The following is a 21,634-nucleotide window of genomic DNA, read 5'->3' as shown; positions in this document are numbered from 1 at the left end:
GAGGGCCAGTGTGTCTAATTGATTACTTTACTTAACTCTCCTGTGCAAATTGATAACTTTCATAAATCTATTGGCTTCTTTAGACTTTTGCTTATCTTGTTTCTGCATTCTGTCTTGAATTTCAAAAATACTCTACTTCAAAGGTAATGTTTACAACCCCTTCAAGTAAGCACAATTTTCAACAATCTTTTCAATGTACTTAGCTTTATTTTTGACCACACAGCTCTTAATAGATGACTGTCACAATTAACTTTTTTTACTTTTGTAGAGGCACAGTTGGTTAAATTTCAGGTAACACCTGAATGAGGGAAATTCTAATATCTAAAAAGTGGTAAAGGGTTGATATTAATGAAAAATGCTAAAATTTCTATAGAATTATAAGTTTTATATCTGCTAGCGGTCTATATAATATTAAACGTATTAAAAAGTTGTTACATGCTGTACAGACTGTAATACAAGAATTGCATTGTTATTATAATCCGTAAGTAAAAATTTTGAAAAAACTAATGATTGTGCTATGAGGTAATACACTTTTATCTCTTTTTCTGAACGTAGTTTGTTACCAGAAACCCTTTTGCATAGCAAAAGTTTGAATAAAGAAAAACTTTTTTTCTTCTTGGGGAAAAATCAGGATCCATTCAGGACCCCAAAATTATCACCACTATTTTTACTTATTTCACCAAAAAATGAAAAAATAATAATAATAACATTCACATTGCTTCTTTGTAATTTCGAACAGCTTATGTTATTTGAAATGTAGGGTACAACTCGCACACTTTGTAGTATTAAGTTTTCATAAAAATATAATTCTTAAAAGAGGTACTGTAATAGTTGTAATTGCAAATAATACAGTACTGCATTACTAATGTAACCAAACCCCCATTTGCTCCTGTAGACAAAAGAAAAATCCAGTTTACATCACTAAGCAATAGTGTCAATTGTCTGATCCTGTGCAGCTATAGCCATTCTGCAATGTAGTAAGATGTGTAGCAAAGGCTTGTAGTGGTGGTATAACAGGAGTCACAAGAACTGGAATCTCATATCAAAGTTCAGATTGTCTTGGTCTGTGTACCATTCCAGTAAGAGCCAGCAGCATCACCGAGACATGTGCAGCCCTACACAGCTTTGCCATCAACTGGGAGGAACTAGCTGTTTCATATCCAAGATTCTCAACTCAACAGCTGTTTTTATACCCTAATTATGGGGCTACAGTCTCAAGGCACAGAAGGCATAGTATCCTGAAGAATTATTGGAAATCCCTTCTAAGAACTCACTTATAATAGTATTATTATTCTTTTATGTAGCCTTATATTTTATTTTAATACCACGGAATGGGCCCATAGGTTAAATTCAACTGAGGCAGCGGAGAAATGAAACCCAACCTCTGGCACAAGTTTTGTGCTAATTCCTAACCCTGTTGTAATGTTTTTTTCTATTTTTATTTATATTATTTGTAATTAAATTTCAAAACCTATAGTTTAAAAAAAAAATTAAAATTATACACCATATGAAATCTAACTGTTCTGAGGAATTCCCGACCCAGTGTTAGGAAGTGCTGCTTTAGGATATAGAGAAAAAACTAAAACTGTGCAGGGTTTGTAGCTTGTGTTCCAATTCAGTGTGTAAGTCAAGAAAGAAAAATGCAAGTTAAAAAATATGATGCAGTAGGATTTGCACTTTGGCTTTTTGGAATCCACAAACATTATTATCTTAATTTAAGTTTAATGCCAGGTCTGAACTAGCAGTAGTTCATCACAATGTATGTAAAAGCTTAGTTTGTTAGCATTTTCAATGATTTATGATAATGTTAATGGATCTGCTTTGTGGCTTTCTCTCTTCATTAGAATCAGTGGTGGCATCAGGACCAGATCAGAGTGCTGCTGGGTTTGGAATGGACACTTTGGATGAGGAGGATGAAAAAGCAAGATTTTTTGCAAAGCTTGAGAGTGGTGTTTCGTCTACAATTGATTACTCCAAGTTAAACAAAGAGCTGGACTCCACAGGCTCCACTGTTATTGCAACCCTGAGGTAAAAGTCCTGGACTATTCCTCTATGTTCTAAGTTTAGAGAGAAAGCTGGCATGCTGAGCTCCTTTTGGAGTTCTTTTAAATGCTTTTAGCAACAGAATATTTTGCAGAACAAAAACAGGTACAGTGGATATAAAAAGTCCACACACCCTTATTGAAATTACAGGTTTTGCGATGTAAAGCCAGAAATCAAGATAAATCATGTCAGATGTTTTTCCATCTTTAATGTGACCTTGCAACCAACAAAATTCAAGAGAAAACACCTGCCATCAATGAAAGTGATTCTGATTAAACCCAAATAAAAATCAGCTGTTCCTGTAGAATTTCCTTGAAATTTTTGTGGTTGCATCCTACTGGGATAGCCATGGTCCTCAAGAAGCTGACAAAACATCTATGGGATCTTACTGTTGAAAGGTACCGATCAGGAGAGGGGTATAAAAGTATATCAAAGGCATTGGATGTACCCTGGAGCACGGTGAAGACTATCATCAATAAGTGGAGAAACTGTGGCACCACAGGGACATTGCCAAAGTTGATGACAGGACAAGGAGAACTTATCAGGGAGGCTACCAAGAGGCCTACAGCAAAATTAAAGGAGCTGCAGGAATTTCTGGCAGGTACTGGTCACTTCTTGCATGTGACACAGTCTCCCGTATTCTGCACATGTCTGGGCTATGGGGTAGGGTGGCAAGACGGAAGCTATTTCTCACAAAAAAGAAAGCTGAAAATGAAGAAGAATTTCACCTTCCAACATAACGACCCAAAGCACACATCCAAGTCAACCAAGGAATGGCTTCAGAAAAGGAAGATCAGTCTTGGAATGACCCAGTCAGAGCCCAGACCTCAATCCCATAGAAAACCTGTGGAATGACCTAAAGAGGGCTCTGGACAGGAGATCCCCTGGCAATTTGAAGGAGCTTGAGCTTTTTTGCAAAGAAGAGTGGGCTAAAATTGCAAAGTCCAGGTGTGCAAAGTTGATAGAGACTTATTCACAAAGACTTACTGCTGTAATAAATGCAAAAGGTGCTTCCACAGTGTATTAGTGGGGGGTGTGCAAACGTACTGTATACAACCAGGGTGTTATAGGTTTTTTTATTTCAATTATTTTTCCTAATAATTATAATTTTTCACTTGAATTTTGTTGGTTGCAGGGTCACATTAAAGATGGAAAACTTACTGACATGATTTATCTTGATTTCTGGATTTACATCACAAAACCTGCAATTTCAATAAGGACTTTTTATATCCACTGTATGTTTATCTTGAACTCTGGCTTTTTGAAAATGGAAACTTTACATGATGTTTGATACGCACTTCATCATGATAAATGGCAATTAAACCAGGTTGTATATCTGCTTCTGCTGATTGAGAATCTTGACCTTTTTGATTGATTTCTGGTTTGAGCACTGGGATATCTCGAAAGCACATGCATTGCCACAGTGGAATGGATCATATTTTAATGTATAGTAAGTCCCGTACTGACTTCTTGCAAACAAGTTTTTACAATCAAGTGCTCTTGAAATAGCACTTTTAAAATAACTTTAAAATAGTTTAAAATAGCAATACTTGGAAATACTTGTTTTATCAGAGAATATAAAGAAACTTTTTTGCCTTGTTTTGTCAGCACAAGAAGTAAGAGATCAAAAGTATCAAAACCAAAGTGAATGTGGTCCTGTAATATCTGTTAAATGGATATGAATGAAGTTATTGATATTATATTTTATATAGGTACTATAATACATATAATATATTGCATATTATGATTATAATATATTATAATATCAATGATATTGTTAAACACTGAGTTTAAGTGAAGATAATTTGTATTGAGTCTGAATGAGGTTAAAATGTTGATTCACCTGTCAGGTTCCAAATGGAAAACCTGTACCAAATGACAGTATTTTGTTTTGTGCTTTTGCCTAATAGAAACCAGTACTCAACTACTGGCTTTTAAAATTCTAATTAAAAGTTTAATTTAATGTCAGCCGTAGTCTACTTTGAATATGTGGATTCTAGTTCATTAAAATTCTACTCTTTTTCACCTCATTCCTTCAGTTCTCTTGTCATCTGTAGTTTTAATTGGTACAGTAGGTTCTATTTGGTGTTTAAAAAGTCATCATATTCATGAACAGAAGTGTCCCTATCTCTTACTCAGTGCAGTGCGATTGCTGCTGTCCTTTGTGATGGCCAGATACTTACAGTATGTGTCAGGTGCTGAAAGTTAAAATGTAAAAAGCCTTTAAAATGCTGCAATTTTATTTGCTTTTTGAATAGAAGGTTGATCATCTATCTTAATGATTCCTTTATCACCCTTCAAGTACACAGATTTTATTTGATGTTTTTTTTATCTGTTTTTGGTTTTTGAAGCTCAAGTTACTATGTAAATGGGGTATTTCGTACACAAGCATTCTGAGCGTTGTTTAAATATATTTTTCCATAGAAATGGTGAAAAGCTGTTGAGTGAGAAGGAGCACACCAAGGAAGTAAAGGACAATTCTAAAAGTACTCCTGGTAAGGATTTTGGGCAGCATCATACAACAAGCCATTTCTTAAAATGTGTAAAGGGACATAATATTGCTGTTATCAGCAGGCCATTAACATGTCAGTGCTAAAGCCTGTGAGGCTTAAACAAGTGACCTTAAAGTAATGAAAGTTCAGTACTGTGCCATATGGATAAATAGGGGCCTTTTCAATGACTGCATAGAACGCTCCAATCTCTCTAGAAAGTAAAGGTGACAACACTGGTGTCATTTTTTCCATCTGTTTATCCATTTCCAGTCCACTTTTCCTGGTGTGGGCCATTTCTCACTGTTATCTTTATTTTCAAAATAGAAAAAAGCTAGTGAATAAAGAATCAGAATACACATTTTTTCAGTTTGCAATACATCCACTTCAGATGTCATTTTCTGCTTCAGTTTCCCCTAATTACAGTGAAGACTTTGAAGATGATACCAGTGAAAAGGAAGGTCATGACCAGGTAAAGTCTTTGTTTCTTAGAGCTATTTTACAGATGCAGTTATCTGTACAGTGTTTCCTAAGAGGGACGACGGTGTTATTTTTAAATTTTATTTTACAGTTCTATGCAAGTAATCGCTAGTACGGTATGGTTAATTACACATTTGAAAAAGAAACGACTCCTCCTGCAGTAGGATAAGGGACCTCCTGGTGGGCAGTTTTTGTAGCAGCACACACTATAGTTAACGTTGCTAGGATACAGATCATCTCATACATTGTGGACATCAGCTGCATGCTTTTACTCCCCTTTCTGAAATTATCTGATTTTTAAAATAAACATGTTCTTGGACAGTGGAAGAATTAATTGTGAAAAAGAAAATGTCAAGGGACCAATTGCTCTTGGGTAAATCTTTTGTTTTGATTCTCATCATTCCGTTTATATCTGACCAGAACACCTCCGTTTTTTTGGTTTTAGTAACTAGTAGTGTCCATCCAGGCCAGTAAGAATTTACATATTGCGCATCAAAAGAAACTTACAGTATCACTCATAGCTGCAACAAGTTCACAGCTTTATCAGGAAGTGACAATCCTTTTGTAGAAGGTGTGCTGACTCTTATTGAACAGACATGAAGAAATAGGTAGATTCATGATGCTTATTAACTTTTGTCATTAACCAGATTGATGAGCAGGTGGTCTTCTGGAAAAGTCACAAGCTAGTAGCACATGTGGCCACTGCCAGAAGCAGTTACAGCTGTATATATGTGAGACATGCTTTGCACCAGATGTTGTACTGTGTGATAATGTTCCATTCCTCTAATAGATCCTGGACAAGCCCATGTATGTTCTAGTGTTCTAGTTCTAAATTGTGCACATCATCCCAGATCATTCCAGAAGTGGTTCATGCACTTCAGGTCTGGCTAGTAGGGCATTGACATGGAATAACTGTGATGTTTTCATCTTGAAAGCTGTCAATACACAAGCACCGGGAGGGCGAGCTGTCATGTCGGGACGAGTCTGCAGGAAGGCCAGCAAGTGAGGATCCACGACCTGATCAGTACAGTGCCGTGCAATCAGGTTCTCATCAGGTAATGCATGAGGAGTTCAGTAGCAGCACCCTTCAAAGTCTGTCCGCGAGACTCTTCTGAAGTCTCTTCCCAGAAAGCCTCACGCTTCTTGTCCCCGCATTGTCACTCGGTTGCTTCCTTGTGCTGTCTTCTCTGGTTCAGCAGTACGTAAAATCTCTTTCCTGGGTAGCAAAGCCCACAAGCCCCAGTAACTCTGTGTCCTGGTACTTTGTAATGTTCTCTGAGGAATGTGGTTCACACAATGATCTTACCCTACTTCTATAGCACTCTCGTACTCAAGTGTGACGTCAATGTTAGTGTAAATTAAATGATGCCAAAAATGTTTAATCATTTTCCAAACTCTGTATACCTTTTCTAAAACCATGTATAGAGTAAGTTTCCATTGATGCTCACAGTGTAGAAAGAAATTGAAGGGTAATAAATTACAGTACTGCATAGTTCATTCTGTTTATGTATATTGCATTGTTCCTTGCTTTTTTATGAATGTTTTTGGTTTTTTCTTTTCCAGAAATCAGAAGCACCTGCGATGCTGGCAAAAGGTGATTTTTTTTTATATTTGAGGAAGCAGATTGAGATTGATTTTATGGTGTTTTTCACATTACATTTGTTTGTTTTTTCCAGAGTAAAATTTTACACAGGTCCTTGTTTTTCAGTGTCTCTGCTTGATTCACTGGAGTCAACAGCTGAGGCTCAGAAGCGTAATATAACAAATGAAAAAGCTGATAAGGAGATGGAAAATACAGAACCCAGAGAGCAGGAAATGACTGGAACTGGTAGGGATGGTTAGAAATAACCTGCCAAGAAAAGCAATTCCTAATAAAGTACTACAGCGTCAAGTACCATTCCTTCATTTTAAAACTGTTCAGATGCTTCTTTGAAGAATCCGTTGTTTGTCGGAGGGCAGTGGGACTAGTAATCATGTAGGAAAGTGGTTCTTTTCTCGTGATAGGCCTTCAAGCAGTTAATCACACTAAGAAATGAACATAGACCTTGAGGGTTTTTTAGGTTACCACTTGAGGTGCATTTAATACATCTATAGCATGTATAATCCCTTGTTATATGGGAAAGAAAACATAATTTAATAGCGTACTACCATAGATCAACTAAAGTTTAAGTTATCAATGAAAAATCGAAATATTAAATAACCCACAGGTTATTTTCTTTCTTTCATTGAGGATATTATCTTTTCTTCTTTAGCAGTTTCATATGGACAGAGTGGTGCCAGTGACATGGAAGCATTGCACGAAGCCTATCGCAAGATAAATTACTCCTTCGGAGACTCGGATGGGGATCACGAAATACCTGAACACCTACAGAAAAAAAATGTCATTGTCCAAACGCTGGAAAGCACAAGAGAAACGGCGCCGAATGTCACTACCACGGAATCAGGTGCGAAACGTTTTTCAGGATAGTAGGTCAGATTAAAATTTATGAGAAGTAATCTGTAGCATTTGCATCTTCCAGTTGCTTTATATTTTGCAATACCAACTTAATTGACAAGATAGACCAAGGTAAACTTTACAGTTGTTTTTGTTTAGGGGACCTCCCACATCTCAGCATACGTCTTCTCTTCTTTGAAGCTGAAAGAGTTTACACTTCCAGATGTCCACACTTTATCTAAACTCTTGGAGACACTTCCTCATCACCTCCAGCTATAACAATGTTAATTCCAATTGTCTTTAATTTTCATTTTTCTGATCTCTGTCCAAGCCTGGATAGTCTTTAAATGGATGAGTACACTCATAGGTACTTGCTTTGCTCATAGGCCAAAACACATAAAAGCAACACTAAATTCGCTGATGTCTCCAGTTTATTACAAATGTTGGTAACAAGACAGAAGCCAGTTGAGTTTAGGTCATTTTTTGATGTGTGTGAATAATTTATGGTGCCAAACGCTACCAACCAACACTTCTTTTTATACAGGCTGTTGTGTTTATTAAATGTATAGTGAAGCAGTTATAAGATAAGATCATTTTATTGGCCAGTCTTTTTGAACATTTTCAACAGAAATTAATGCACAATTTAATTTGATGAGATAACATCACTTTATTGGCCATATACAATTTATTGTATTAGGAATTTGTCTTTTCACATACCCCAATTTGCTCTCCATGAGACACACAGACAGGGAGAGAAGCTTGGGGTCAGAGCGCAGGGTCAGCCATTTATATGGCATCCCTGGATATCCTTCAATATCATTTAAAATTTCTATTATAACAAAAATCTGTTAGTGTGTATACTGTATATAGATCATTTTAGAGAGTACTAAGTGTAGAGTGTAGTTGTGTGTGTCCTTCATGTATGAATAACATTTTTGGGTCCAACTGGAAAGATACCTTTGGTCCCTGGTGATTTGTTTTGAGTACTCCTGGTCCCTGTGCCAAATTGCCTCCAAAGTCATTTGATGCCTGCGTATACCCACCCATACGATAGTTGCAGTAGAATCAGTGAAATTGTATTGCTAGGAGCAGGCAGCAGGACAAAAAATCTATTTTATGAATCATGGCAAGAATATATTTTTGATTCCAAACTGGTTTTCCTCTGTGTCAGACCTGCCTACTGCGGAAGAACTGATGAAACCCATTGGCGTGGGACCTAGTTTTGCGCGTGGGTTTGCGCTGCAGCCAGTCAGGTATGTGTAAAGGACGAGATGTGTTGAAATCACTCATGCTCTCGCCATCACTCTTGTTCCTCTTTCTAGCAATTTCGGACACATTTTATGCATAAATTGGTCACACCTTAGTGCTGCCTCTGACGGTAGGGGTCGTGTTTTCACAGTGAAAGTGGATGTGTGGCTGAAACCATTAATGAGTTTTCTCATAAAATATCCCTGGTGGAACACAAGAACTCAGAGGACAGTGTTTTAGATTTTTTCTCCGGAGGTCTGAATAAGGAAAACTTCTCTGGGATCTTACAAGCAAGAGAGGATACAAAGACTGACAAACAAAGGAAAATTGCCGATGAAGTGGATCACTTAATGAAATATGCTGAAGATTCAAAGGTGAAGAGACTTCCTAGACACTCATCACCTGTTCTAAATAAAAACAAAACGCAGCAGGTGGGTGAAATCTTTCTCATTTAAGGTATTTGGTATTTTGTTGATAGTTTGCTATTAGTGCAATAATTATACTTTTATGATTAACTTCTTAACTTTTATGAAAAAATTATCCTTTTAAAAGTAGCACCTGCGTTTATGTACTCTAACACTATACATTTGATTTACTCTTTCATTTGCTCCTATGTGTAAACCTTAAGATGCTTTCTTACACCTCTGCTTCATCTGCTGGTACTTGAATGTTATCAAAGTGTTTAATCAATAAAGGTCCCAGTGGAGTAATGAATGGTATGTACTGCCACGCCTTGTAAAGTTATGACAGCACTGTTACTGGAAATATTAATACATTTGGAAAATTTTATTATTTTTTATTTTAGTTCATTGATATTTAAGATGAAAGTACCAAGGAATCTCAAGTAGTGTCTGGGATCCTAGAGCTTTTAGAACTAAAAGCTTTATTATCCTTATTGGTGATGCTGTTGTTTCAGACTTCCGAGTGGTCTCCTGTTTTATTGGGGAAGTCTTTGATTCCTGGTCCACAAACACCATCAAAACAAATTAAAAGCCCTCAGACAAAAAATAAGAAAACAGTTAGTGGCTCCTCTCAGTCCACAAAGAGTTACGGTCTCAGCAAAAGTAGCTCATCAGTGAAGCAGTCCTCCCCTGCCAGTGAAAGGAAGACCTTAAATCAAGGAATGAAGAGGAATAGTACCAAACTCAAATCACCAGCAGATCCAGCTGCAGTCAGGACAAAAGGTAAAATGCTTCGGCCTTCAGTTCAAAGTTACACTAATATGTATGTGACTCTGAAAAGGAGCTAATTAACGAAAAAAATGTCTTTGAAGAGGAACCTTTAATCTTTTTTTTCTGATATACAGGTGGAGATTCACAGGCTTTGCATCCCACTCAGTCCGGACTGAAAATGAACAATGAGCTAATTGCATCAGTGCAGTCGTTTGCTGCTTTTCTCCAGCAGCAAATTGATAGGAACCCACAAAGCTTTTTGAATTCTCAATTTCAAGCAGTGAGTAAAATACGTGTTGAAGTTTTTTTACTAACATACTGTAACAGTACTTAAATTTCATTGCTCTTTCTTGCCACTCCCATTCTCTTAGACTATTTAGTTTTCTCTGTGCTTAAAGTCCATGGCCTCTGATTTATTTTACTTTATTTATTTAAATTTTAGTGTTAGTATACTTAGCTGAAAATTATCTTATATCTACGGTAATACGGCAGGTATACCACTTACTACAGTATTAGCCTTAAACATTTAAGGCACTTACTGTACCCCTGTTATTTATCTCCCCTTACCCAGTGCACTTGATCAAAGCACCAGTTGCCTTTTGTGTCTGTATAAAAATAAACCATAACACCTGACAACTTATTGATTTTGTTTGGTAACTCAGCCTTTTAAGTGCAATCAAAGGTGCACGCCACTGTTTTGTTTTTTCATTGTCCTTATATTTTTTGGGGGAAATGAAAGTTGGCTTTCAGAGGTTTCATATTTGTAGCATAATCGCGAGATTGTACTGTATCATATGTAATGCTGTCACCTTTACAAGATTCAGGCTCCAGAAAGCAGGACAGAGTCGAACATAGAAGTATGTCAGTTAAGAAATCAGGTAGGGAGATGATAGGAATACTGTGAGTCATTGTTTATAATAAAGGTGCATTAGAGTCTGAAGAAAACCATAAAAGATGGCTTTTTTCAAGCTGTTGGTCAATAAGGCAGGACATTTTAAAAAGGTTAAGTCTTTTCTCTTTTATTACTATTCTGTGAAACAGACCTCACGTAAGCACCTGTATTGCACCCTCTACGTGTTTTTTTGACTGCTTTTTGACAAATTACTCTGGTCTCTTTGACTTCACTGGGTGGCCTGAATTAATTCAGACTTGGGGGAAATGTCACCAAAATGCCAGCTTGATGTTTAGGAGGTTGGAACCCTATCATTGCAAGGCAGAATAGTGGTTGAAACATAACGGGGGAAAAAAATAGATGATTCTTCCTGGCAGTATGTAGGGAAACATTAATATAAGAAGCAGATACATGCTTTGTTCTGAGCTTTTTTTTCTCTTTCTCATTTTTGGGAATTGTGGTTGCCTTTTCTCTAGTGTACAAGCATAAAATGAAAGTTCATTTATAATGGCTTAGGAAGAAGCACAAGCTGTAAACACCAAATTAAAGAAGAAACGCCAAAGGAAACAGCCACTAAATTTCTTCTTATTAATTTAGATTTTTTGGGGCCAAATGGCCTACATTTGTACCCATTTATATAAAGTAACTGTTTTGTTTTACGGAAGCAGTCTGGATGAAACACCTTGCTTGAGGATATATCATCAGTGCCTCTCCCATACTGGGATGGTATGAATGTATTCGACAAGATTAATTCATTCTTGTTTTCAAAACAAGCTTAATTGCTGATGACTGACCAGATCATAATTTTTAAATTCTCTGCAGCAACAGAATCAAAATCTGTATTTGTTTTCAGTCCAGTAGTCATATCCCCTTGCACCTCCAGTCCAGATAATACACAGACACACAGACCGCATTCCAAAAAAAAGCTAGAAAATCACGTTGCTTCATGAATATGAGCGTCTTCTGGTTTGCTACCATGAAGTTTTCAGGGATTTCTCCTTTGCAGATGGAACATTCTCAAGATGTGGTGCAAGAATTCCCAGGTACAAAGCATATTCCGAGAGCTCCAGAGAGCATCCATAGGGAAATTTCCCTTCTGAAGCGTGCAGAAGAAGCACAGGAAAGGTGGAGCTCAGAACACGTTCTTGTGGAGGAGCTCAAAGCACAGTTGATACAGAAGGAAAAGGAACTTAAGAACCAAGAAGAGGAACTCAAGCTTGCACACAGCAAGGAAGTATTTCATCTAAAACAGGAAAACTATATCCTACAAACTAAGGTAAAGAGAAGTCTTTCTTATTTATGATACTTTTGATTAGCTTAATATAAACCATTTGTAGATTTCTCATGAAACTTTCCTTAGCTCCAGTTTAGTTTTGGTAATGCAGGTAATGCACGTATTATTACGTTTGTTATTTGTAGCTGAAAGAGCACCATACACAAGCAGTGCGATTGGCGAATACATTTGGCCATGCCTCTCGGACCACACCTACACCATCTACTTCATTGTAATTTTATTTATTACACATCTGCAGTCATTGTTTACTTGTCTGCATTGTTTACATTCGAACTATTTACTAGTACAAGTTCACCTACTGGTCCACAAACACCACATACAACAGCTACCTGGTTTCTTGTTTCTTTTGTAGACCTTCCATCCCAGTACTGACCAGTAGCTGCAATGAAACAATGAATTCTTTATTTTAAACTGAATTTTATTTTAACCATAATATTACCCAGTGTCCAACCATACTCCCATTTCCTGTTGGGAGCACCTCCTCAATGACGCTGTAGTGGATGATCCTGTTAAAGAATGGATATATGGATAGTCCATCATTTTATGATTAATTTGTTGGCAAAAGTGTATCTCAGCATCTTTTGTTGTTCAACTGTCTGATGATTTTCCGTGAATTTCAAAACTGGTGTGTTTGGTGATGAGCATGTTTTGGAGAGGCAAGGAGCAGACATGAAGAGTGATGCAGTTTGTGATTACTTTCACGTTGCGAGATGTGATACACTGGGGTATTGCATTAGAACTGAGTTCTAGATTTGTGCAGCACCACTGTAGGCTCGGTGTGGATCTTAGCAATCAGATACCTTTACCAGCCATCATTACTCAAAAATGAATTGAAAGACAATGTCACAGTTCATTCCAAATGATGTGGCCAAACCTCCTCTACTTATAGGGTCAATAAATAAAGTAATAAGCTTCAGCATTAATACATATACAAGTGAATATATATTAATAATATCTGATGTGAAGCACCCAGAGTAACTTTCACCTGTAAAAGGCTATTTTTTAAATGATTAGAATGTAACTTTGTCAGAGATTTGACATTTGACTCTTTCCATGTTGTCTGTTTCCTCTAGTGCTGTTGGCAAATATTGCTGTGAATGTGTCATTTTCTTCTGTAAAATTGTTCAGCTGTAACAATGTTCAATAAAATGTAGTAGCAGACATACTTTATATGGTATTATCTTAGGTTATTCAACTCGGTTGTTGAGCAGTGGGTGTTTTAGAAAGGCAGAATGTATTTGACAGAGGTCCAATGACTTCCAGGTTTCATAGAAAAATTTCCTTCTGTGGTCTTCACCTAAGATTCTCCATAGTTTAGCAGATTTGAACAGTCATTGTTGCATATCGCTGAATATGATTCAACTTGCATGCTAAATGTACATAGCGTTTGAAATAAAGAGGGATTAATCCTCAAATTTAGCTGTAAATCAGTAAAAAGCAAAACAAAATTAAATAGATACAAAATGTTAACAAGCTGCACATTTTATTGTTTTCATAAAAGTATAATGGGGAAACACTGAGGGTTATAGTCACATTTTAAGGAGCAAGGTAGAGCTTGTCAATCATTTCAGAGCTAAAAGGATGCTTTGTCTAAGGGGTCCTGCCCCATGTCATGGGGCAAAGAAGGAGAGTCCATACTCGACAGTGACGTTTAAACTGATTAGATGAACTAGCTTACTCGGGGAAAAAGAGGTCTTGGAAGATGTGCTCATTTACAGTCCGGAATGATTTTTAATTAGCTTTAATGTGGCCTTTAACGTTTGATTGTATTGCTCAACATTTATACTACCTAACAAGATGACTTTTACCCACTCCTCAGTATGTTGAGCAAAACTGTTACTCTCATTACGTTTGTGTAGCTTAATCCTGGGTCAACATAATGATTTTGGACGACTGCATTCAAACAGTAATCATTTCCATTGCCCTTGCAATGCTGACATACCTGACTTTGACTGTTCTTGACTTATTTCTTTCTCAGCTGCACAGTGTGGAGGAAGCCAACAACAAGAAGAACTTGATTTTTGCAGGTGCTACTGATCCTGTGACAGAAGACAAGTTGAAACTCATAGAAAAAGAACTGAAGGAACAAGAGATACTTATTCAGGGTTATCACCAGGTATTTTTAACAAACTTTTAAAAAAATGTATATCCTTAGAAGTAACATCCTGGAAGACAGAATATCTTAATTTTTTCTCCGTCTTTTAAATCAGCAGCTGAAGTGCTGGGAAAAGCTGTAGAATTGTTCCAGTTAAAGCGCACGCTACGGTAATTCAAGTCCTGAAGTGAATGTCACCGATTAGATACAGGGCTAAAGATTGAGACATTCTGCTAGGTTTGGTGGAACAGTATTTTTTACTTGCTTCCTAAAATATTGTGAGCTTGAGTCTTAAATAATATTCAAGCTTAATAAATGCAGTCATATTCACATTAATGCATCGGAGAAATTAATGAGATTAAGTTGAAACCAACAGTGAGTACTGTCACTTTATTCTAATTACTTAACATAATGTGTGCTGCATATATTTGATAATGAAGTGCAATTACGGTTTTGCCTTATCTTAGAAACCAAGTAGTTCATTTACTTTAACGTCTTTTCTGTAATCTGTTTGCTTCTCTTCTTGATTGATTGCAAGGAGAATGAAAGGCTTTACAGACAGGTGAAAGAGCTGCAGGCCCAGAACAAACTCAATGAGGACAAAATGTTCAAAGAAAATCAGCGGTTAAGGACTGAACTTGCATTGACAAAGTGAGTCAAAAAACACAAGCTAATATTTGTTTTACATTTTTAATACTTCCTTACTAGAATAAAATAAACGAATATGATTGAAATAGAAATGAATAAAAAATGGATCATTAAGGCAGACACAATGGCAGACATTCAGGTTTTATACTCCCCTAATGCAGTGCATGCATTGAAATACATTCCCGCCCTGACAAAATTCTGCCCTGTCTCCACATTCCTACATAATGGGATGCACATTCTAGTTATAACGCAGCTGTCTCTCAAGGCATTCCTTTGTATTGTCTCGGTTTCTGTCAGGTTTTAGAAGCCTTTTCTGGCTGACATTTCCAGGCAAGGAGAGGGACAGTGCCTTCGTGCATTTTTTTTCTATTGAAATGTGGGATTCACTCAGGGAATTTGATTTATTTAAAAGGGTCTGTTAGAGAGAGGAAATGGAGGAGAAAGAATAGCGATTATGCCAGCAATCACTGTAAAGTACAGTGTCTAAAATTGCAGATCTGAGATCCAACAAGAGAAACCCATTTCCAGCTTGTGTGTTCAAGAACCAGCACAGATCTACTGGGAACCTGCAACAGTGCCCTGAGAAAGTATTCAGACCCTTGCATAGTTTTCACATTCTGTTGCTTAAAAGATTGTAGTAGTCATGACACTTTAATGTAGCAATTAATGTGTTATATACACAACATAATCCACATATTCAAAGCAGCAAGAAAGATGTTAATAGATTATTATTAAGAAAAATGAAAGACTCATGATAAATATTCGAATCCTTTGCTGTGGCCATCCAAAAACAAAGTGTATAAGGTTATCTTAATGAGCCACACTATTAGTTGAGCGTCTGTATGCAGTAGTACTGGTTCTCGTGATTTCAGATTTCAAAACACCTGTCTTTGTAAAGTTCCGTTGTCAGGCAAGTAGAGAATAACAGGCAAAGACTTAACCTTGACAAATAAGGAGCTTTCAAAGTAAGTTAGAGATAAAGTCATTGAAAAGCAAAATCAGGAGAAGGTTACAAAAAATATTGAAGTTGCTGTATATTCCTCTGAACACAGTCTACGTACGTTCACCAAGAAACACTTGGCATGGAGGAAACTGGTGAGCGGAGTCACTGTAAGGCCAAGAAGAATATCAGTTCAAGGATTTAGCTGAGAGAAAATGTCTGTGAGTCAGTAACACAGTCACTCCGCAAAGCTGGCCTATACTTTATGGCAGAGTGTCCATGCTTTACCAAAGCATTAAAGTGATACTGCAAACATGTAGGAAAACATTTTGTGGTCAGACAAGACAAAACTTGAACTTTTTGGTGTAATCTATCACACAACCAAAACCGCGTACTGTATCTCCCCGTTTAACCATCAACTAAATTGGCAGCAGCATCATGCTACGGGAATCACTATCCTCAGCAGGGACTGAAAACTTGTCAAGATTGATAGAAAAATAGATGGAGCAAAGTACAGGCAAATACAATAGGAAAACCTTTTTCAGGCTCCAAAAAGGCCCAAAACTGGGGAGGCAATTCACCCTTCAGCAGGACAAAGCTTCATCCAAAGCACAAGGCCACTTCTACACTGGAGTGGTTTATGAATAAGGAAGTGAGTGCAAGCCCTGACGTGAACCCTAAGATTCAAGATCTTAAAAGTTGCTTGAAAACTATAAACAATCACCAAGCAACTTGAGAGAACCTGAAAAAATCAAGAAGAATGAGCCGACATTGCCCCCAAGCCAGTGAGTGAGGCTGGTTGAGACCTCCCTAAAAAGACCTGCTGCTGTAACTTCTGCCAAACGATCTTCCCTTGCATTCACTTACACAGTCAGATATTTTTTCTGTTTAGTTTTTGCTGACATTTCTTGTAACTTATCTTACCCTTAGAAGTTTTTGGTTCGAGCATTCGAGTTTGAAATACAGTAGATAATTGGGTTTAAAAAATCGGTATACATAATTTTCGAATTTCACAGTATGGGACACCATACGATGAATCTGAATGCTTCTCTTGGTCATGTATAGCAACTGTAGAAATTAGTTTATCTGTATTTCTTCATATAAGGTTGCAATTGTTGCAGAGCAGGGAATTTGTCAGTATATTATGACTATATAGTTTAACAGGCTTTTTTCTTACTACAATATTCAGAATATTGTTTTTTATGTGCAATAATTGTTGGGTTTGTCATTATAGAGTTGCAATATTTTACATTATTTTGCAGTATTTTTAATACTACTTTTTGCTCTAAGGCTTGGATATTTGCTTAAAAGATGTAATCGATTGATAGAAATGTACTTTTGGGGGAACATATATTCTGTATTCAAATGTTCCTCTAAATGCAGTCTCTCTCTTCATTTTCTATAGTTTTAGTGCAGGAGGCTCTTTAAACACTGAGTGCTAATCGTTTTTTTAACTGACATTATGTCCTGAATGTACATATCTTTTCTTCCTTATTAGGGAACAAATTACCAGAAATAATCTGCAAAAATTTGCCGACAATGGCAGTGAGCAGAGCAGAGATCACAGCTTCACAGAACTATTAACACAGCTGCGTGCTGCACAGGTACAGTGCACATCTGTTGTTGCTTTTGAAAACAGATTTATTGTTCAGTCCTTTCTGGTATCATTAATAACTTACAGCTATTTTTCTTGACGCCTTGCAAAAAATTGTAGGTTTTGATGACACTTTTGGTAACATTTGCCAAATTATTTTTATTTCTGATCCCGTTACGATTTACTGCCTGCAAGAATATTTTAAAATAATTGAAACAGAAATAGTTTCTATAAGGGAATGTTTTATATTTTCCTATACAGAATTTAATTGTTCTTCATATCCTTGCTAAGTAACATTTTTAAATATTTTTCTAAAGCTTTTCTAGTTTGTGTTCACCAGTTCACCATTTTCCTCTGGGGAGACCAGTAAACATTTTATAAGCATTTATGCATTAATTTGTCCTTCATAAGAGCTGTACAGGTCATTCACTTTGCAACCTTTAATGGTTTGACTGAAAACTGCAAGAACGAAAACTGAATGACCAGTTCTAGCTAAAATGCTCTTGTTTTATGAATCACTTAACATTGTGCGATGGCTTAATAACTTTTCAGATTGAGGATAAAACGAAGTTAATTTTTGTTTCAAATGAATAAAGCACACTTTTGTAGAGAAATGTTGTTCTCTTGCTGAAATACAGTTCTTCTCAGATGAAAGCTACATTTTACTTTGGCCTCTTGCTGTGTTAAATCATATCCCTCACATCCTTTCTGAAATGGACTTTAGATAAAGCTGCTGTCTACCACTGAAATCTTTGTTCAACAAAAGACATTAACCCAGCTGGAACAAGCGAGCTGTGTGTGTTTCAAATGTGAAGTTTGTTACTTTGCAGTGCCATAATGGAATGACAGTTCTCTTGGTGCATTCTTTTTTGTTTCCTAGTTTTCAAGAACGCACTGATGATAAGCTGGTGCTTTTAAAAATAATTGTGTTTTTTTTTTGCCTTGCAATAAAAGTGCCTCTGAAGTCTTGGTGGTCTTTCACATACTGTAGGTCCTCTCTGTTGATTTGCAGGGGGGAGAAGCCAGGCTTATGGAGGAAGTAAGAAGACTGAAACAAGACAAGCAGTCACTAGAGGTGGATCTGGAGGTCATGAAAAAGGAAAGGGATCTGGCTAAAGCCCAAGCTATTTATGTTTCAGGTAAAACCCTTGTGTCCATGTTGATTTTATCTATGCTTGGGTGGTATCTAAATATTGTTACAAGCTGGGGGGCTTAGAAAAATGAAAGGAATGAAGCTAATGGGAAACTCATTTCTTTTTAAAATCGAAGACCCCATTCTGAACAAAGTAACTCCCTAAACAGATGCTAACCAGAGGTGAAATTTTCTTTGTATGCAAAAATACAAATGAAATATTTTGCTTCAAAAACATCTCAAAATAGAAAAGGAAATAAGAAAATATTCCTACATCTCTAAGGTGAGTTTGAAGTCTGTGGTGCTCAAATTACCTGAAAGGTTTCTGTATTCTAGCCTGCAAAAGGGGGCATCCACTCACAGTACAGTTTTTTAGATGGCTGGAGTATAAAAGAATAGTCTTTTGAGTGGATGGAGTCTTCTTAATACTGCATTGCAAGGCTCATCATTCTACTAAGCCATCCAAATGTGCTTACTGACTCGCACACGCACTTCAAAGAGTGCTCATTGTCTGAAATACTAATAGGTGTATTTAATCTCTTGATACCCTGTCACACATAACAACATGCTATAGGATGCCGAGATGAGATGTGTAGATTGTGTAATTTTCTCCTTTAATTGCTTTTATTGAGAGGCATTCTAATTGAAGTATGAAAGTAAGAAAATTACTTAAACCCTTTTTCTTCCTATAGCCTTGGTTTTCTCAAGATGTGCATGAATACACTAAAGATTAATTTCCACTTGGAAATAAAGAGTATCAAATTTACCAAGACAAATACTTAAGAAAATGGATACTTTGCAAACAATGGGAAAACAAAATGTTTTTAGTGAAGGAGAACTGTGGAACTCCTACTCTTTTTATCTCCGATGTAGCTTTTGATCACCTTTACCTGATGAGAGTGAGCCATGGAAACACATTTTGGATGGTTTTGCCCCTGCGTGAGGGGAACAGTTACACTGCTTCTACGGCATGGGGATTAGTTCACCCATCATTTGTGAGCTTTTACCATTCCATTGTTCTGCCTCTGCCTTAAATGGCATTTTCAAATACCAACACTTGAAAATGGTACTGATCAGGATGATGTGTTTTATGCTTTGCTGATTGCTCTGCAATCTTTGTTCCTTCTGAATGAAGTACTGTAGATAAAGCTTCCCTGATAAATATTTCAAGTACGCAGTACTCCTCGAGTCATCCATTGCTCTGGCTCATTTACACAGGCAGCTAGAATCTTCATGTAAATTGTGCTTTAGCCTAATTATACCTGAGGCAAAACATTTTCAGATTTAACACAATTCTGTACTGAGCTAGCAGTTAAAGGTTGACCACTGACATGTTCTTGACATTGGAGGTAATGTTCACACCTTTCAGTATACTCCAAAGTCTTCCAAAGTCTTTAGCTTTCCACAGATTTTATCTTTTGTTTTTGAACAGATTACTGAAAACCACTTGTAATGAAAAATGTCCTACCTTACGGGAGTTAACAGACACGCTGAAGGATACAGTCTTACGGGATCATTTATGATCAGTCTAAACATGAGCACAATTAGGTAAACTGCTTGTTGCATTTTCTTCAGTTTAGTATTTAATACTAAACACCGGCAACATAGGTCACAGACATGAGGAGAGTGCTTAGATCATCTAGCTTGTTTGTATTTTTTAGTTTTTATTTTTCCAAAGTTCTCATCCAACCTTTTTTGAAAGAAGACGGGGTGTTCAAGAACATGGCTGTTTAGCTTGTTTCAGACTCCTACAACCCTTCTGTTCTCATTTTGGACAGCTTTTCAGTTTTCAGTGCGCGTCCCCATAGTTTCCATTTGTGTGGCTGTGGTTACCGTCTCACTTTCAATGTTTCAGAAGAATTCCACTGGATTGACTTTATTAATACTTTGAAGGTTCTGAAATGGGTTCACTGTCTTTTTAGTTTGTGAGAGCAGGACATTCCTTTTAAACCTGGGATTCCAGGCTTATTATTACATTGTACTATTGTTTTTAACAATATGTCCTAATACTGTTTGCTGTTATTGGCTAAAAAATTTACAAAAGGTGTTTGCATAAATGAATATCTTTCTTTTTATTAGCCTCCTGCTTAGGAAAAGGATAAGTGTTTCTTTCTGGGTTTTTATTCTTATATTTAGTTTGTTTCAGTTCCTACAGTACATTTGGCCCAGTCTGATTTTTTTCAATGTCTTTTGCAACTTCTTCAGTATTTGCTATCTCATTTTGCTATCTCATATGCGCTGTTTTCTTATTTTAGTGTCAACTGCAAATGTCACTAGTTTACTAGCTAAACCGGAATCTAGATTAGTGGTATAAATTGAGAAGTTGTCATACTGCTGACCCTGTGGTACTACCCTAATTTCATCACCCCAATCTGACCACCAATTATCTATACTGTCTGCAGCTTTGATACTTCTCTCTTCAATTAGTCATGAAAAGACCTTTGAAATAAGCCGAATAAGCCCCCAAGTTCATAAAACAAAAAATAAAATTACTAAAACCGGGAAAGAAGTTTTGATACATCCTTTGAAAAGATGTTTAAGCCGGGAGAAAGAAATGTCCATTGCAGTCTGAGAAGTGCTAATTGTATTAGTACTAAATATGGCCCTGCTGAATCACTGTGTCATAGGCTGTGTGTGTCCGTGCAATTGGTAGGTGACAAGACCTTTGAGATGAAGGTTATGGAAGAAAAATACAATCAAGAAATAGCCGATTTAAAGAAGAGATTGCAGTGGTATGCAGAGAACCAGGAACTGCTGGATAAAGACACCATGAGACTCCAAGCAGCAACCTCTGAGATTGAGAAACTGAAAGAGCAGGTACAACAAAAATTTCCTAACACTAAAACTAGAGCGCAGTTTAATTTAATAAACAAATGCAAAAGAAGTTGCAGCCGGAGGTTATTGTGCACCATTCATCCGATTTTTTCCATGGCTATTAATTATTATTTGGCAGCAGGGATTGTTTGATAAGTGCAGGGATTCTTTAATGGCCTAACATGCTTCTCTGAAGGATGACCATGAATAAACATGGAAAGGTTGTTGCTACAGACCAGACTTTCACTGTCATCATCTAAAAATCACCTACACTTCTGAACTTTGAAAGACCATTAAAAAAACCTTCAAGAGTATATAATTGATTTTTTTGTAAAAGAATGTGGTGGGTAGTAACTTTT

The 21,634-nt window shown here is 36.8% G+C and overlaps 1 protein-coding gene across 6 annotated transcripts in view; it reads left to right on the top strand.

Annotated features, from left to right (window-relative positions):
* cep162 (centrosomal protein 162) overlaps positions 1-21,634 on the top strand; it is a 50,544-nt gene that overhangs the window by 19,387 nt on the left and 9,523 nt on the right. For 3 of the 6 annotated variants that reach the window (XM_088905902.1, XM_088905903.1, XM_088905906.1), the window contains 17 exons: positions 1,845-2,028; positions 4,468-4,538; positions 4,943-5,004; positions 5,948-6,067; positions 6,576-6,606; positions 6,721-6,840; positions 7,265-7,456; positions 8,618-8,699; positions 8,846-9,125; positions 9,611-9,878; positions 10,001-10,146; positions 11,765-12,034; positions 14,031-14,168; positions 14,686-14,798; positions 17,234-17,339; positions 18,321-18,468; positions 21,115-21,278. In XM_088905902.1, the coding sequence (XP_088762028.1) occupies positions 1,845-2,028; positions 4,468-4,538; positions 4,943-5,004; positions 5,948-6,067; positions 6,576-6,606; positions 6,721-6,840; positions 7,265-7,456; positions 8,618-8,699; positions 8,846-9,125; positions 9,611-9,878; positions 10,001-10,146; positions 11,765-12,034; positions 14,031-14,168; positions 14,686-14,798; positions 17,234-17,339; positions 18,321-18,468; positions 21,115-21,278 (2,495 nt within the window). The remainder of the gene's footprint in view (positions 1-1,844; positions 2,029-4,467; positions 4,539-4,942; positions 5,005-5,947; positions 6,068-6,575; positions 6,607-6,720; positions 6,841-7,264; positions 7,457-8,617; positions 8,700-8,845; positions 9,126-9,610; positions 9,879-10,000; positions 10,147-11,764; positions 12,035-14,030; positions 14,169-14,685; positions 14,799-17,233; positions 17,340-18,320; positions 18,469-21,114; positions 21,279-21,634) is intronic. The other 3 variants (XM_088905905.1, XM_088905907.1, XM_088905904.1) reach the window with 2 other exon arrangements.

This window comes from Atractosteus spatula, chromosome 2 (assembly GCF_055471065.1).
Source record: "Atractosteus spatula isolate fAtrSpa1 chromosome 2, fAtrSpa1.hap1, whole genome shotgun sequence".
Lineage (NCBI taxonomy): Eukaryota > Metazoa > Chordata > Actinopteri > Semionotiformes > Lepisosteidae > Atractosteus > Atractosteus spatula.
The sequence above is the reverse complement of the archived record's forward strand: the minus strand, read 5'-3'. Positions and strand labels throughout refer to the sequence as shown.